The following is a 16,944-nucleotide window of genomic DNA, read 5'->3' on the forward strand; positions in this document are numbered from 1 at the left end:
AAAAAAAAAAAAAAAAAAAAAAAAAACAAACCTTACTCTAGCACATTGAGATCCCCCAGTTCCCATGCACACACCCTAAACTGAAACTCTTCAAGCTTGCTATTCACAAGACCCACCCGCTTAAAAATAGACCCCAACAATAGCCTTCTTATTGCCTCATTCTTTCACACACACACCACAGATCACCAGAAATTTAATATGACAAGAAAGTCTACCATAGAAAAGAAAATGAGAAAGTAAAACAACAGAAAACATGACACTGGAGAAAACAGTTTAGGGGAAAGACACAAACTTTAAAAATAAAATCTAGTTAATATCATCAAGAAAGATTTGAGGAGATTTGGTAACTGCAAAACAAAACGGTTCTATTAAAAGGAATAATCAGATAAGAAAGAGCTCTTTGGAATTATATAAATGCATAAATAAAAAAATTCAATAGAAAGTTTGGAGGCAAAGTTGGAAAAAATCTCCTAGACCAAGTACAGAAATAAGTGAGAAAAAAATAAAATATATAGATGAACAATTCAGGAGGTCTAAGGATGATTAATGGAATTTTCACAGTAAGAAAAAAAGAAACTGGAGTGGAGGGAATTATCAAAGAGATTACATTAGAAAATTCCCCAGAGTTAAAGGGAAAGATGAATGTTCAAATTATAGGAATCTACTTGATACCAAGAAGAATTAACTGTAAAGTGATAGAAAAATGAAATTCCTAACAACTTCCTGAATAGTGAAATAAAAGAAGGTAGCCTACAAAATAAGAAAGAATCAGAGTAGCGTCAGACTTAGCAGCAGCAGGATTGCATACTAAAAGACAGGGAAAAGGATTTTCAACAAAGAGGTCTATACCCAAACTATCAATTGTGTTTTGAGGGCAAAATAAAAAATTCTAAACCTGCAGGGATGCAGAAAGTTTACCTCCCATTCACCCTGATATGGTTTGAATATTTGTTCCTGCCCAAATTTCGTCAAAATGTAATCCCCATGCTGGAGGGAGGGCCTGGTGGGAGGTGTTTGGATCATGGGACAGATCCCTCATGAATGGCTTGGGCTATTTCCTTGGTGACAAGTGAGCTATTGCTCTGAGATCATGTGAGATCTGGTGGTTTAAAATTGTGTAGCACCTCGCTTCCCTACTCTCTCTCTCCTATCTTTGCTACATTATGTGCCTACTTCCCCTTCCCCTTCTGCCATAATTGTAAGCTTCCTGAGGCCTCCCCAGAAGCCGAGCCAGCACCATGCTTCCTGTAAAACCTGCAGAACCATGAGCCAATTAAACCTCTTTTCTTTATAAATTACCCAGTCTCAGGTATTTCTTTATAGCAAAGCAAAAATGGTCTAATACACACCCTTTCTTAGGAAGCTAATAGCAAAATCAGAAGGCAAATTAGAAAAGAAAGAAAATTCATTCAAACCAGCAAACAGTGACTCCAACCCTGGAGAGCAATGGGCACGTCTCATTACGATTCTACACAGCATGTCCACAGAGCAACCTGTTCAAATGGGAGCAAAATGGAGGTCTATAAGAGACAGGACTAATATAACAAAGAGTGTAATTATTAGCTTGAAAAAACTTGAAGATATTATTGAGGTATATACTCAGAAAAGGCAATAGGACATCAGAAATTCCAGCAAAAACAAACAAAAATAACTTTCTTAGAAAAACTTGAAATATATATTACAGAAACTAAAAGGTGGAATGATTTTGATAAAATGATTTAAAGGAAGAGAACCCATTTGAACCTGATTCTAGACACAATCTTTGAGTATCACAGGAATTGAGACAGAGACCATGTGGGGCTGCACTAAATAATTTAGCAAAATCTTAATTGTGCAAATATTTTCATTATTTCCAACTTTGGAAAAATCACAAAGAAAGACCACTCTGGTGACAGAGCAAATGTAAATTAAATTTGACAATGCAAAAGTAATGGTATATAGCTGACTGAGAATGGAAAGTGGAAGGGAAAGAAGACCAGTGAAGAAAAGGGTATTGAGTGCCCATATCTCATCCTGTGATATGTGGAGGCAAGAGACACAGACTAGATTGATGCACCAATCAGGGGAGGTATAAATACAATTTAGAAGTGGCAAGCCCAATAGAAGTTGAGAATGATGTCATGTTATGGTGGGAGCATGTGAAAAGGTTAGTGTAAGTTAGTGTAAGCCAAATACTTCCTGTCTTTGGAAGAAAATCAGTTGATAACATAAAAAATAAATAAGTGTTAACTAGCAATATGGAAGTAAAACAAGGAATGTTGAAAAGTGATTGCATTTAGGGAGCTCAGGTGGAGGTGGGAAGGGTGGGATTGGAAACTATTACTTTCCACTGTAGGTGTTTCAAAACCATTTGATTTTAAGTACGTGCTGATTTTACTTTCATAAAAAACAACTCCAAGATATTATAAAAAGAGCAAGTATATTGTTACAAGCTCTTTTACTAAAAACAACAATACATAATGGAGCCTGTATGAAATACTGTCTTCTAAGCCGCTGGACAACTCTGGAGGAATAGTGAATAAAGTATAACTGGATTTATTTATAACAAGGAGAGAGCAAATGCAGTGTACGGAAATGAGACACATCATTTTATCTCGACAGAACAATTAAGCTTTCATTAGGGCTTAATGACGGGAGGATATTTGGGGGTTTGGAGGGTAAGCACATCACCTTCATTATCAAATCAAAGATTATCCAGTATCAAGAGGAACTGTATTTATTTATTCTGTATTCTCCTCAAACTCCCCACCCCAAGCTTTGTCATGACCCTAGATAAAGATGGGAATTGAACAAAAAGTTCCCTAGTGCTAATTGCATATTCTTTCATATCCCCAAGATTGCTGTCTCCTAGCCAATTCATATTAATATCACAGAAAGCAGACAGCAAGTGTATATTTCAATACACAGCTAGGTACATTTCCCAGAATGTATTTTTGAAGGGGTTAGTTGTTGGAAGGTTGGCAAGACACTAGTGACTCCATGTTTTGGCTACTATGCCTTTCTGTCCTGAAAGCCTGGTGTCCATGTCATTTAGAACAGCCTGGGTAAACTTATTACTGCACCCTGTGTTCACAGAAAAGGTTGGTTCTGAGTTCAATTACAATCCCTAGCAGTTTAAATGATAGCTGCTGTGCTATAATCTAAAATAAATTGCTTTTCTCAAGAAGCCATGTAAGCCTTCGCACTGCAACTTAGCAGAGCTGCTAGTTTTATCTCATCTGAAACTCAAGCAGGGTACAAAAGCAGGACCTCTGAACTCCTGTTTTTACCTCAAATTTCATTCTTCTACACTTCTGGGGCTCTCTGTTCCCCCCAAATTCCTATCCCAGAACTAGATTTATGAGAAAGCAACAGTGTTTTCATTTTTTAATGCAAATCATCATTTTGTGTTTGTTGTTTTCTATACAAGCTGCACACTTTGCCTGGGGTCTTTTGAAAGAACTCTATTACTGGGGACAAGATTTGTTCTTCCTGTTCCCACAGCTAGAAGGCTTACCTGCTACTATGGGCCAAGATAGCAAGTGTGAGGATGTCCGCACCCAAATGAATTGGGGCACCTCTACAGACTCTCCATTCAAACTCATATCCTTCCCCTCTCTCCAAAGGGAATGGAGGAAAAGGAAGCAAACTTGTCAAGCGCTCAATATGTGAAATGATAATTCTGGCTTTCTCCACCCTCCATCTCCCCGGGAGTTTTTCCCAAAGGTCCCATTGGCCCAAGCTCAAGCCTCAGCACTCCTCTAACGGAGATGCTTGTGGATCCCTTTGATGCCTTTCCACAAAGGCAATTAGAAGGGTTTCCAGCACTAACTATGTACATTCTTTCAGATTTAACAAGGCAACTTAATTAACACTGCTGTTTTTCTGCTAGTCAACAAGAGAAAATTGTCCTTTCAAGAGATTTTGCACATTGACAAAAATAATCCAGTAATACTTTTCCCTTTCAAATGGTTTTCTTCTATTGAGATTGAAAGAGGTTGGTTTGCAGAGTGCTATATGGTGTGTGCTCAGCAGCATTTTCTGAAAGGGAATTTTTTTATGTTCACAAAAAAAAAAACAACCAGGAAAATAAAAGCCAAATTAATACTTTAAACAAATTCAAACTCAAACTTAGAGCCACTCAGAAGGCAAGGAAGTCCTATTTCTTTCTATAACATACATGCAACCATGCCACAGGAGGATATGAAATGTAGCTCATGAATTATGTCCATCCCCAAGCTCTCTTGGAGCTATAATAATTAGAAAGAGACAAAGCGCTTGTTCTCAACCAGTGTCCCTAGGAGGCACTAGGAAATGGAGGGGGTGAGGGCATTTCTTTGATGTCTCAGCAATTGGAGGGCAAAACTGACATCTAGAGAGTTCTCAAAATGTTGCTAAAAGTTCTGTAGTGTGTTATTACCACATGGCAAAGAATTTTCCTGCCCAGAATGCCAATAGATCCCCCTTGGGAAACACTGACCTCAGTTGGGAGGACGTCAATGCTGCACTAAGGCAAAATGAGCTCGTTGTCCTGGGTCCTTCATTTTCTCATTTTGCAAACCCAGGTGTCTGGCAGATAGTCAATGACTAAAGGAATCATCTAGTGGTGAAATGATGGTAAGTCACTTATCCATTCAATAAATATGTATTAAGTACCATCTGTGTACAGTGAAATTACAGCTATTGACCAAGAGTCTCTCCTTGACCAAACTTTAATCAGGCTCCTCTGATTCTCTCCCTAATCAGGCCTTAACTTTTGGATTTCTGTGTCTTTCTCTGTATTGTCCAATTTTAGCAAGAATCCTCTTAGACTGGTTTATCCAGAATACTTCATCTTCAATATCTGATTACCCTCAATATCTGATCAGATTCCATATCCACCACCATCCCTTAGGTGGTTCTAATCACATGGCCTGCCTTTAGGTACATTTTACAACAATGTATCCAATTTTCCTGATCCAATTTTTTTGCATCCTTGCCAGCATTTGGCGTTATTGTTATTTTTTTTTCAATTTTTTGTGGTAAAATATACATAACATAAAATTTAGCATCTTAACCATTTTAAGTGTACATTTCAGTGGTATTAAGTACATTCATACTGTTTACAACCATCACCACCTATCCATCTCCAGAACTCTTCATCTTGCAAAACTGAAACTCTACACCATTTAACAACTCTCAATTCCTACTTCTCCTCAGCCCCTAGCCACCATTCTACTTTCTGTCTCTACCATTTTGAATACTAAAGGCACCACAAATAGATGAAATCATACAGGATTTGTCTTTGTGTGATTGTCTTATTTCACTTAGCATAATGTCCTCAAGTTTCAATCATGTTGTAGCATATGTCAGAATTCACTTCCTTTTTAAGGCTGACTGATAAGGAGGGACTTCCTTCTGTCCCATTTTGCTATTGATTTTCTATATACCTTACAGTTTTTTTTTTTTTTTCTGTCCCTCATTTCCTGTCTTCTTTTGCGGTTAGTTTATTTTTTGTAATGAAACATTTAAATTCCTTTCTCATTTCCCTTTGTGTATATTCTGTATCTATTTTCTTTATACTTATCATGGGGATTATATTTAATACCCTAAAGTTATCGATTCTAATTTGGAATTATATCAGCTTAACTTTAATAACATACAAAAACTTTGCTCCTCTACTTCTCTGTCCCCCCTTCTTTAAAGTATTGATGACAAAAAATTATACCTTCGTGCAATATGCTCCAGAATATAAACTAACATTTTAAAAGATGTATTAGCTTCTTAAATTCTGTAGAAAACGAAATGTGGAGTTACAAACCAAAGTTACAATAATACTAGCTTTTAGGCTAATAATTTTAAAAAATTAGTCTCATATCATGTAGAAAAAAATGGAGTTAACAAAACATTATTACAATAATACTAGCTTTTATAATCGCCCATGTTTTTACCTTTACTGAGAACTTTATTTCTTAACTAAGATTCAAGTTACTATTAGTGTCCTTTCATTTTAACCTGTAGAACTCATTTTAGCATTTCTTACAGAGCATGTGTAGTGGTAATAAACTTCCTCAGCTTGGGTTTTTTTTTTTTTGAATATGAGAATGCCTTAATTTCTTACTCACTTTTGAAGGACAATTTGCCGAATGTAGGATTCTTGGTTGACAGGTGTGTTTTTGTTTGTTTGTTTGTTTGTTTCTGTAGCCCTTTGAATATGTCAGCCCATTGCATTCTGGACTCCTACATTTCTGACAATAATTCTGATAATCATTTTGAGGATCCCTTCTGTGTAATAAGTTGCTTCTCTCGTGTTGCTTTCAAGATTCTCTCTTTGTTTTTCAGTAGTTTAAGTAGAATGTGTCTTGTGTCTTGGGGTGAATCTCTTTGAGTTCATCCTATTTGGAATTCATTGAGCTTCTTGGATTTTTATGTTTATGTCTTGAATCAGATTTGGGAAGCTTTTGACCATTATGTCTTCAAATAATCTCTCTATTCTTCCTCTCTCTTCTTAAGCTTTTGAACTCCCACAATGGATATGTTGGTCTGCTTGATGGTGTCCAGCAGCTCTTTTCCTTTTTCTTCAATATTTTTTCTTTCTGTTCCTAAGACTCATAATTTCCTTTGTCCTGGCTTCAAGTTCACTGACTCTTTCTTCTACCTGTTCAAATATGCCTTTGAATATCTCCAGTGAATTTTTCATTTCAGTTATTATGCTTTTCAACTGAAAATTTCTCTTGTTTTCTTTTACTTTTCTAAATCTCTGTATTATTATTGCTATTTAGTTCACACATCATTTGTTTTTTACTGTTTCCACATCTTTTAGGTTTTTGAGCATCTTTAAGATGCTTGCTTTAGACTTTTTGTCTAATAGATCCACAATTATAACTTTTTCAGGGACAGACCTTGTTGGTTCATTTTCTTTCCTGTGAATGCGCCATACTTGCCTGTTTCTTTTTATGTGCTGTGATTTTGTTGTCGTTATTGTTGAAAACTGGACATTTAAATATAATAATGTGATAACTGCTTTTGTAATTGTTGTTGGTTGTCTCTGTGCTGAGGATAAACCTGAGATGTAAACTTAAGTCCTTCTCACATCTTTTGTGAGCCTGCATCTTTCTCTAGGTATGAGCAGTGACTTTCTAATTTCCCATGTATATGTGGCTGCTTTAAATGTACTAGTCTTTAATGTCTGGCTCCAAAAAAAAAAAGGGAAAAGAAAAAAAAATGAAAACAAAAGGAAAAGAGTGCTAGCTCTTTAAATCCCCGGAAGTCATTTCAGCTGGAGAAAGGACTTGCAACAACGGAAGGAAATGCAACAACAATGGCCACTGTCCCTATCTGCACCTTTGTAATTCAGAAGCAACAATTATCAGAGAACAGATTCCTGATTTTTGAATGACAGTAGCCTTTTTGCACACCCTGTCTCCCATAAACTGTGTGCAGGCTGCTCCTGGAATCCATGTAAGGCTGCCTGCCATTGGTTGTGAGTAGGGTATGAGTAACTGATACTATTCTAAGAGCTAAAATCGACCACAGTTAAGAGCAATTTACTGTCCAAGCCTTCTCTTGGAAATTAAAAGCCTTCAACAGACTCTAGAATTCTAAAATAGTTACATCAGACAGATTATGCCATGCAGTTGTTCTCTAGGTGAGGAGATAGATTCCTGGTGCTTTCTACTTTTTGATCTTCCCAGAATCCCCTCCTTATCAATTTTTTTTTATTTTAGCCATTTTAATAGATGTGTAATGATATCTCATTGTGGTTTCTATTTGCATTTCTCTGATGGCTAATGGTGTGGAATATCTTTTAGTGTGCTCATTTGCCATCTGCCATTCTCTTTGGTGAAATGTCTCTTCATGTCTTTTGCCCATTTTCTAATTGGACTGTTTGGGTTTTTTTTACTCTTGAATTTTCAGAGTTCTTTATGTATTGTAGATACTAGTTCTTTGTATAATATGTGGTTTGCAGATATTTCCAACTAGCCTGTAACTTAACTTTTCATTCTTTGTAGTTGGGCTTTCACAAAGCAAAAGTTTTAATGTTGATGAAGTTCGATCTAGCAATTTTCCTTTTGTGGATTATGCCTTTGGTGTTAAATCTAAGGACACTTTGGTTTTTTTAATTTTAATTTTTTATTTCTATAGGTTTTGGAAAAATAGGTGGTGTTTGGTTACATGAATAGGCTCTTTAGCTGTGGTTTCTGAGATTCTGGTGCACCCATCACCCAAACAGTATACACTGTATCCAGTTTGTCATCTTTTATCCCTCACCGCCCTCCTCCTCACCCGAGTCTCCAAAGTCCATTGTATCATTCTTGTGCCCTTGCATCCTCATAGCTTAGCTCCTACTTATGAGTGAGAACATAGAATATTTGCTTTTCCATTCCTGAGTTACTCCACTTAGAATAATGATCTCCAGTTCCACCCAGGTCACTATGAATATCATTATTTTGTTCCTTTTTTATGGCTGAGTAGTATTCCATGGTATGTATGTACCACAGTTTCCTTATCTACTCATTAATTGATGGGCATTTGGGATGGCTCCATAGTTTTGCAATAGGAAATTGTGCTACTATAAATATGTGTATGCAAGAATCTTTTTTGTATAATAACTTATTTTCCTCTGGGTAGATACCCAGTAGTGGGATTGCTGGATCAAACAGTAGTTCTACTTTTAGTTCTTTAAGAAATCTCCACACTGTTTTCCACGGAGGCTGTACTAGTTTACATTCCCATCAGCAGTGTAAAAGTGTTCCTTTTCACCACATCCCCACGAACATCTATTATTTTTTGATGTTTTGATTATGGCCATTCTTGCAGCAGTAAGGTAGTATTACATTGTGGTTTTGACTTGCATGTCCCTAATAATTAGTGATGTTGAGCATTTTTTCATATGTTTGTTGGCTATTTGTATATCTTCTTTTGACAATTGTCTATTCATGTCTTTAGCCCACTTTTTGATGGGATTGTTTTTTTCTTGCTAATTTATTTGAGTTCCTTATAGATTCTGGATATTGGTCCTCTGTCAGGATGTATAAATGGTGAAGATTTTCTCCCATCTGTGGGTTGTCTGTTTACTGACTGTTTCTTTTGCTGTGCAGAAGCTTTTTAGTTTAATTAAGTCCTATCTATTTATCTCTGTTTTTGCTTTTTGGTTGTTAGTCATGAAGTCTTTGCCTAAGCCAATATCTAGAAGAGTTTTCCAAGGTTATCTTCTAGAATTTTATGGTTTCAGGTCTTAGATTTAAGTCTTTGATCCATCTTGAGTTGATTTTTGTATAAAGTGAGAGATGAGGATCCAGTTTCATTCTTCTACATGTGGCTTGCCAGTTATCCCAGCACCATTTGTGGAATAGGGTGTCCATTCCCCACGTTATGTTTTTGTTTGCTTTGTTGATGATCAGTTGGCTGTAAGTATTTGGCTTCATTTCTGGGTCTCTATTCTGTTCCATTTGTCTCTGTGTCTATTTTTATACTAGTACCCTGCTGTTTTGGTGACTACGGCCTTATAGTATAGTTTGAAGTAGGGAAATGAGAAGCCTCCAGATTTGTTCTTTTTGCTTAGTCTTGCTTTGGCTTTGTGGGCTCTTTTTTGGTTCCATATTAATTTTTGGATTTTTTTTCTAGTTCTATGAAGAATGATGGTGGTATTTTGATGAAAATTGCCTTGAATTTGTAGATTTCTTTAGGCAATATGGGCATTTTCACAATATTGATTCTATCCATCCTTGAACATGGGATGTGATTCTATTTGTTTGTGTCATCTATGATTTCTTTCAGTAGTGTTTTGTAGTTTTCCTTGTAGAGGTCTTTCACCTCCTTGGTTAGGTATATTTCTAACTATTTTATTTAAGAACATTTTGCCTTGCCTTACATCCAGAGATTTTCTCATATGTTTATTTTTTAAATTTTTATTATTTTACATTTAATTCTATGATCCACTTTGAATTAATTTTTGCATGAAGGTATGAGATTTAGATCAATGTTCATTTGTTTTTTCCAATGGGTGTCTAAGGCACTAGCACCATTTGTTGAAAGGCTGGACTTCCTTCAATAAATTGCTTTTGTATCTTTGTCAAAAATCATTTGAGCATATTTATGGATGTCTATTTCTGGGTCCTCTGTTCTGTTTCATTTTGTATATTCTTCTGCCAAAATCATGTTGGCTTGATTACTACAGTTATATAACCTTAATATTGGGTGGAGTGATATATATACACATATATATGTAGCTATATATAGCCTTAATATTGGGTGGAGTGATTCTTCCCACTTTATTTTATGTCAACATTGTTTTAGCTATTGTAGGTCCTGTGCATTTCCATATAAATTTAGATCAAATAAGCTTGCTAGAATTTTGTTAGAAATTTAATTACTCAAAGATCAATTTGGGCAGAACTGACGTCTTTACTATGTTGAGGCTTCTAAGTCTCTACTCACTTAAGTTTTTAATTTCTTTCATCAGCATTTTGTAATTTCACAATATAAACTCTGTACCTGTTTTATTTATTTATTTATTTATTTATTTATTTATTTATTTATTTATTTCTGAGACAGAGTTTAACTCTTGCTGCCCAGGCTGGAGTGCAGTGGTACAATCTTAGCTCACTGCAACCTCCACCTCCTGGGTTCAAGCAATTCTCCTGCCTCAGCCTCCTGAGTAGCTGGGATTACAAGCATGCACCACCATGCCTGGCTAATTTTTTGTATTTTTAGAAGAGAGGTGGTTTCATCATGTTGGTCAGGCTGGTCTCAAACTCCTGACCTCAGGTGATCTACCCGCCTCAGCCTCTCAAAGTGCAGGGATTATAGGTGTGAGCCACTGCACCCGGCCTCTGTGCCTGTTTTATTAAGTGTATATACCTAAATCTTTTATTTTCTTTGGAACTATTGTAATTGATACAGTGTTTTTGATTTTGGCACCTGCACTTTCTTTGTTAGCATGTAAAAATAAGATTAATTATTGTATGTATCCTGCACCCTTGCTGAACTCACTTGTTCTAGGAGTTTTGTTGTTGTAGATTTCTAGGGATTATATAGGTAAATAATCATACTATCTACAAATAGAGATTTATTTCATTTATTTCCAAACTGCATGCCTTCTATTTTCTTTTCTTGCCTTATTGTTTTGGCTAGACTTTCCAGTACTAGTTGAATAAAAGTTGTGACAGTGAACTTCCTGGCCTTGTTTCTAATCTCAAGGATGCTCTTTAACAAGCTGAGATAATTCATCACTATTTCTAAATTGCTGAGAATTTTTATTATAAATGGATGTTGGATTTTGTCAGATGCCTTTTTATATGATGATATTATTTACTTTATTTTATTTTTAATTTCTTCCAGTGTTTTCTCAATGAATTTTCTTCTGTAGCTTGTTTCTATGGTATATTACGTTAATTAATTTTAAATTGTTGAACCAACCTTACATACCTGGAATATAATAAACCCTACTTGATCATATTACAAAATTCTTTGTATTATTTGCTTTGTTTTGCTAAGAATTTCTGAGTCCAAACTTACAAAAGACATTGAATTATAGTGTTCTTCTTTCCTCTCTCCCGCTTCTTCCTCTTCCTCCTTCTTCTTGTGTGCAGTCTTTGCCTGGTTTTGGTATCAGGGTAATCATGACCTCATAAACTGAGTTGAAAAGTGTTCCCACCTCTTCTATTTTTTAGAAGAGATAATGTAAATTTGACATTAATTCTTTTTTAAACATTTGGTACAATTCTCCAGTGAAATAATGTAGTCCTAGAGATTACTTTTCTGGGATATTTTAAATTATTAATTCAATTTTTTAAATAGCTATAGGACTAGGATAGGGCTGTTCATTTCATGTTGGCTGAGTTTAGCTAGTTTATGATTTTTTTTAGAAATTGGTCTATTTCTTCTATGTTGGTTGAATATATGAGTGTAAAGTTGTTCATAGTATTTTTATTATGTTTTAGTGACCACAGGATCTGTATTTATATTTCCTATTTCATTCCTGGTATTGGTAATTTTGTTATTGTCAATTTTGCTAGTAGTTTATCAATTGTATTAATTTTTTAGAAGAACCTGCTTTTTGTCTCATTGACTTTACCTTTTTCTTATTTTAATTTCATTGATTTATTCTTTTATCCTTATTATTTCCTCTGTCTACTCGCTTTTGGTTTATTTTTCTCTTCTTTTTCTAGTTTCTCAGAGTAGGAACTTAAGTTATTGATGAGGCCTTTAAAGACTTACTCTTTGACCTGTTGATGACTTAGAAGTGTGTTATAAATTTTCACGTTTTAGAGATTTTTCTGCCATATTTTTGTTATTGAGAACACATTCTGTAAAAAATTGCTAAGAATTTTTTATGGCCTATATGATATGGTCTATTTTGGTGAATGTTCTTTGGTTGCTTGAAATAAAAAGTATATTCTGCTATTGCTGGATGGAGTGTTCTATATATTTCAATTAGATTCTATTTACTGATTGTGATGGCTCAATCTTCTATATTCTTGATGATTTTCTGTACAGTAGTTCTATTTGCTGTTGAGAGAGGACACTGAAGTCCTCAAACATAATTGATGATTTATTTGTTTCTCTTTCAGTTCTATCAGTTTTTGCTTTGTGTATTTTGAGGCTCTGTTGTTTGGTGTGTACATAAGATCATTTTGTCTTCCAGGTAGATCCATTCTTTTACCATTATATAATGTTCCTCCTTGTTTCCAGAAATTTTCTTTGTTCCAAAGTCTACTTTTATCAGATACTAGTATAAGCACTCCCATTTTTTAAAAAAATTAATGTTTGTATGATATATGTTTTTCCACCCTTTTACTTTCAACTTAACCATAGAATTTGAAGTGAGTTTCTTGTAGGCAGCATATAGTTAGATTATGTTCTATTATTCCCTGTGTTTATCTCTGTCTTTTTATTGTATTTAGATGATTTACATTCTAGGTAACTATTGATAAGTTAGCATTTCACTACACCATTTTATTACTTGTTTTCTATTTGATTCCTCTGGTTCTCATTCCTCTGTTTCTCTTTTCTTGCCTTCCTGTGGGTAACCTAAACATGTTTTAGAATTTCATTTTGATATACAGTGTTTTGGGAAGTACTTCTTTGTATAGTTTTCATTGTGGTTTCCCTGAATACTAAAACCTAATATGTGACTTATTACAGGCTACGTTATCAACATTTAACTAGTTTGAAACTTCACTCCCATTTAAATCTCTTGTCCTTCCCATTTTTCAATAACATTGAATTGAGTATCAGATGGTATTATAATTTTTGTTTTAATCATCAAACATGATTTATACAACTCAAAGAGAATAGTTTATTGTGTGTACCCACAAATGTCTTTTCAATGTTTTTTCTCTCTTCCTAATCCTCTAAGATTTCATCTTTTATTGTTTCCTTTCTGTTTAAAGAATTTTCTTTAGCCAATCTTTAAGAGTAGGTCTGCTAGCAACAAACTCATTTACTTTTCCTTCATCTGAGAATGTTTTTATTTCCTCTTCATTCCAGAAATAGAGTTTTTCCAGACATAGAATTTACAGTTGATAATTCTTTCAGTACTTGAAAAATACGGTGGCATTTCCTTCTGGTCTCCATTTTATGAGAAATCTGCTGTCATTTGAATTGGTATTCCTCTATAGGTAACGTGTCATTTCTCTCTTACTGCTTTCGAGATTTTTTCAGTATATTTTATTTTTAAAAGATTAATCATGATGTATCACAGCATAGATTTCATTGGGATTATGTGTAGGGTTCATTCAGCTTCTTGAAGCTGTAGGTTTCTGTCTTTCACCAAATTAGTTAAGTTTTCAACCATTATTTCTTCAAATACTCATGTTTGTTTGCTTGTTTGAGACAGGGTCTCCCTCTGTTACCCAGGTGGAGGATAGTGGCACAAACACAGCTCACTGCATGCAGCCTTGACCTCCTAGGTGCAAGAAATCCTCCTGCCTCAGCCTCCTGAGTAGCTGGGACCACAGGTGTGTACCACCCTGCCCAGCTAATCTTTTTCTTTTTTCTTTTTTTTTTTTTGAGACAGAGTCTCACTCTATTATCCAGTACAGTGACATGATCAGGGCTCACTGCAACCTCTGCCTCCTAGGCTCAACCAATCCTCTCACCTCAGCCTCCTGAGTAGCTGAGACTACAAGTGTGCACCACCATGCCTGGTTAGTTGTTTTTTTTTTGTTTGTTTGTTTTTGTTTTTTGTTTTTTGTTTTTTTGGTAGAGATGGGGTTTTACCATGTTGCCTAGGCTGGTCTCAAACTCCTGAGCTCAAGCAATATGGCCACCTCAGCCTCCAAAAGTGCTGGGATTACAGGCATGAGCCACCATGCCTGGTTGTCAGCTAATCAAATACTCTTTCAGTCCCATTATCTTTATCCTCTTCTGGGACTCCAATGACATGAACATTGGACCATTTGTCATTGTGTCACAGATCTCTGGGGTCCTGTTCATTTTTTCAGTCTATTTTTGGTCTATTGTTTTGATTGGGTGGATTCCATTGTTTTGTCCTCACATTTAGAAATTCTATCCTCTTTTATCTCCAATTTTAATGGTAGATAGTTCAATCTATCATTAATACCATCCAGCACTATTTTATTTCTGTTATTTTTTTATTTCTAGAATTTTATTCAGTTGTTTTATAACTTCTATTTCTTTTCTAATATTTTCTATTTTAAAATTGTATCAAAATTTGCAGTTGGTTGATAGGTCATTTATATTGACAGATGCTTTAAAATTATTGTCAGATAATTCCAATATCTGATTAATCTTGTTATTGGTGTCAATTGATTGTCTTTTCTCACTCAATTTGTGATTTTCTTCATTCTTGGTATGAAGGATAATTTTTTATTGAATCCTGGGCATTTTGCCTATTATGATAGGAGAGACTAGATCCTATTTAAGTCTTTCATTGTAACAGTCAGTAACCCTGTTAAATTAATCATGTGGATCTTGGCTACTTTTATTAGCTGTGGTTCCCATGACATTCTAATTTTCACAGACTTTGAGGTGTTATTTTGGTCTGCTTGATTAATCTGGTGGAAAATAGAAGCCACTGGTTCCTGCTTCTACCCCACTGCCTTGTGGGGTAGAACAGATTTCCCTACACTGGGCCTCAGGTATCTCTCAGCGGAAGAGGGATATGGTGGGGTCTGCCATCTGCCTCAGTGTCTTTGGGCAGGGAAGGAGAGTCTTAGGCATGTGAGAACAAAGAGGCTTCCTAGAATTGGCCACTTTTTGTGGCTGCATCCTTGTTGCTGGTTCTGATTTCTTGGCCCAGTGACTCTAGACAGAGGAGGATCATTTGAGGCACACAGAGAAAAAGAGACTTCCCTGACAGCATTAGTTGCTATAGTTAATTCTCTTTTACATGTTCTGTGTGCCCACTTCAGTATTTCTTGGTGGAAAGGGAGAGTCTCAGGGCTGAGGAAGAGCAGAGTCCTTCCTCTGCCAATTATTTTTGGCGAGGCTTCTAATAAATCCCTTTGGCTGGTAGCATTGAACTTGTCTGATATTTCCAGAGGGACATCCATTCAATCAGATTAAAAACAAACAAACAAAAAAAAATCAGCCTCCCTGAGCTGCTTCTTGTTGCCAGGCTTGGAGTTAGGAAACACTTGGTCTAGGTGACTATCTTCTGTTGGGTTGGGAGACTCTAAACACTCTGCTGCTGTGCTGTTCCTCCAGGCCTAGGGTATCAAACCAACTCATTGTTTTTTTGTTTTGTTTTGTTTTGTTTTGAGACGGAGTCTCGCTCTGTCGCCCAGGCTGGAGTGCAGTGGTGTGATCTCGGCTCACTGCAAGCTCCACCTCCCGGGTTCACGCCATTCTCCTGCCTCATTCTCCCGAGTAGCTGGGACTACAGGTGCCTGCAACCAAGCCTAGCTAATTTTGTTTTGTATTTTAGTAGAGACGGGGTTTCACCGTGTTAGCCAGGATGGTCTCGATCTCCTGATCTCGTGATCCGCCCACCTCGGCCTCCCAACGTGCTGGGATTATAGGCGTGAGCAAACCAGCTCATTCTTACTGTCTTTCAGAGTTCTCATTTGGTTGTCTCTTGTACCATTACCAGAGTTGGTAGTTGTTCTTAAGAGGGAAGAGCAGGGGAAAATGGGTCTACGTCATATTTTCTGGACCAGAAATCTGTGTATTATATTTTAATTGCATAGTTCCATTCATTTTTTGGCAGTTAACCCTTTTAGATCTTATTATAATTATTTGGGTAAATCCACAGATTTGAGACATCTTGGTTATTTATCTTTGTATATTTTACAGTGCCTTGAACAAAGCAGATTCTTCCTTAAAGTCACTTATAAATGAATGAATGTTCATGCATATTTTTTCTGGGGCTTACAATGGAACAAGACCTATCTGTTAAAAGACTGGTTGTTGGCAGAATGTAAACATGACTTATAAGTGTTCATCCTTGCAAATGGACACGGGAGGAACAGGGAGAAACTTCGTTACTGTGATTTACAGAAACTTGGTTCAGAACATATGTTCACTTGGTCATCACTTCCCTCTGGTCATCACAATCATTTTTCAATCATTTTTCTGCTTCCAGTAGATCAGAACATGTGATAATGCTGTGACAGATTTCCCCACCATTACTTCCTAAAGTCATTATCTTCTTCTAGCTTAAAACCTTGAACACACAAACACACACATATATACACATTAACGTACACATACATGTATGTTTCAAGCATCCAATTTTTCAGAGAAGATAGGAAGTAGGGGAACATGATGAATTTTTTTTCTAGAAATAAAACCATCATTTGTCCAACAAAAGATGAGTATAAAACACCCATACCTAATAACAAATGGCACAGAACAACATTGCTGGGAAACCCCAAACAGACCTCATGAAAACAGCACTGAAGATTGCATGTGAGAGCTAGAAGACCTCAGGCAGGGAATGTAGTGGAATGTAAGACCAGGCCCCCGATGGGGCTAAGAAGTAGGAATGACGGAAAAGCAAGCAGGAAGAGACCCTGG

The 16,944-nt window shown here is 36.0% G+C and overlaps 1 protein-coding gene across 5 annotated transcripts in view; it reads right to left on the bottom strand.

Moving 5' to 3' along the window:
- Positions 1-16,944, bottom strand: part of FHIT (fragile histidine triad diadenosine triphosphatase) — a 1,104,604-nt gene that overhangs the window by 941,499 nt on the left and 146,161 nt on the right. For 3 of the 5 annotated variants that reach the window (XM_017894213.1, XM_017894212.1, XM_017894214.1), the window contains exon 2: positions 1,416-1,493. The exons of the other annotated variants lie outside the window; for them this stretch is intronic. In XM_017894213.1, coding sequence (XP_017749702.1) covers positions 1,416-1,479 — 64 coding nt within the window. In that variant the 5' untranslated portion in view covers positions 1,480-1,493. The remainder of the gene's footprint in view (positions 1-1,415; positions 1,494-16,944) is intronic. 5 annotated transcript variants of the gene reach the window in all.

Source organism: Rhinopithecus bieti, unplaced genomic scaffold (genome assembly GCF_001698545.2).
Source record: "Rhinopithecus bieti isolate Rb0 unplaced genomic scaffold, ASM169854v2 scaffold_21649, whole genome shotgun sequence".
NCBI lineage: Eukaryota > Metazoa > Chordata > Mammalia > Primates > Cercopithecidae > Rhinopithecus > Rhinopithecus bieti.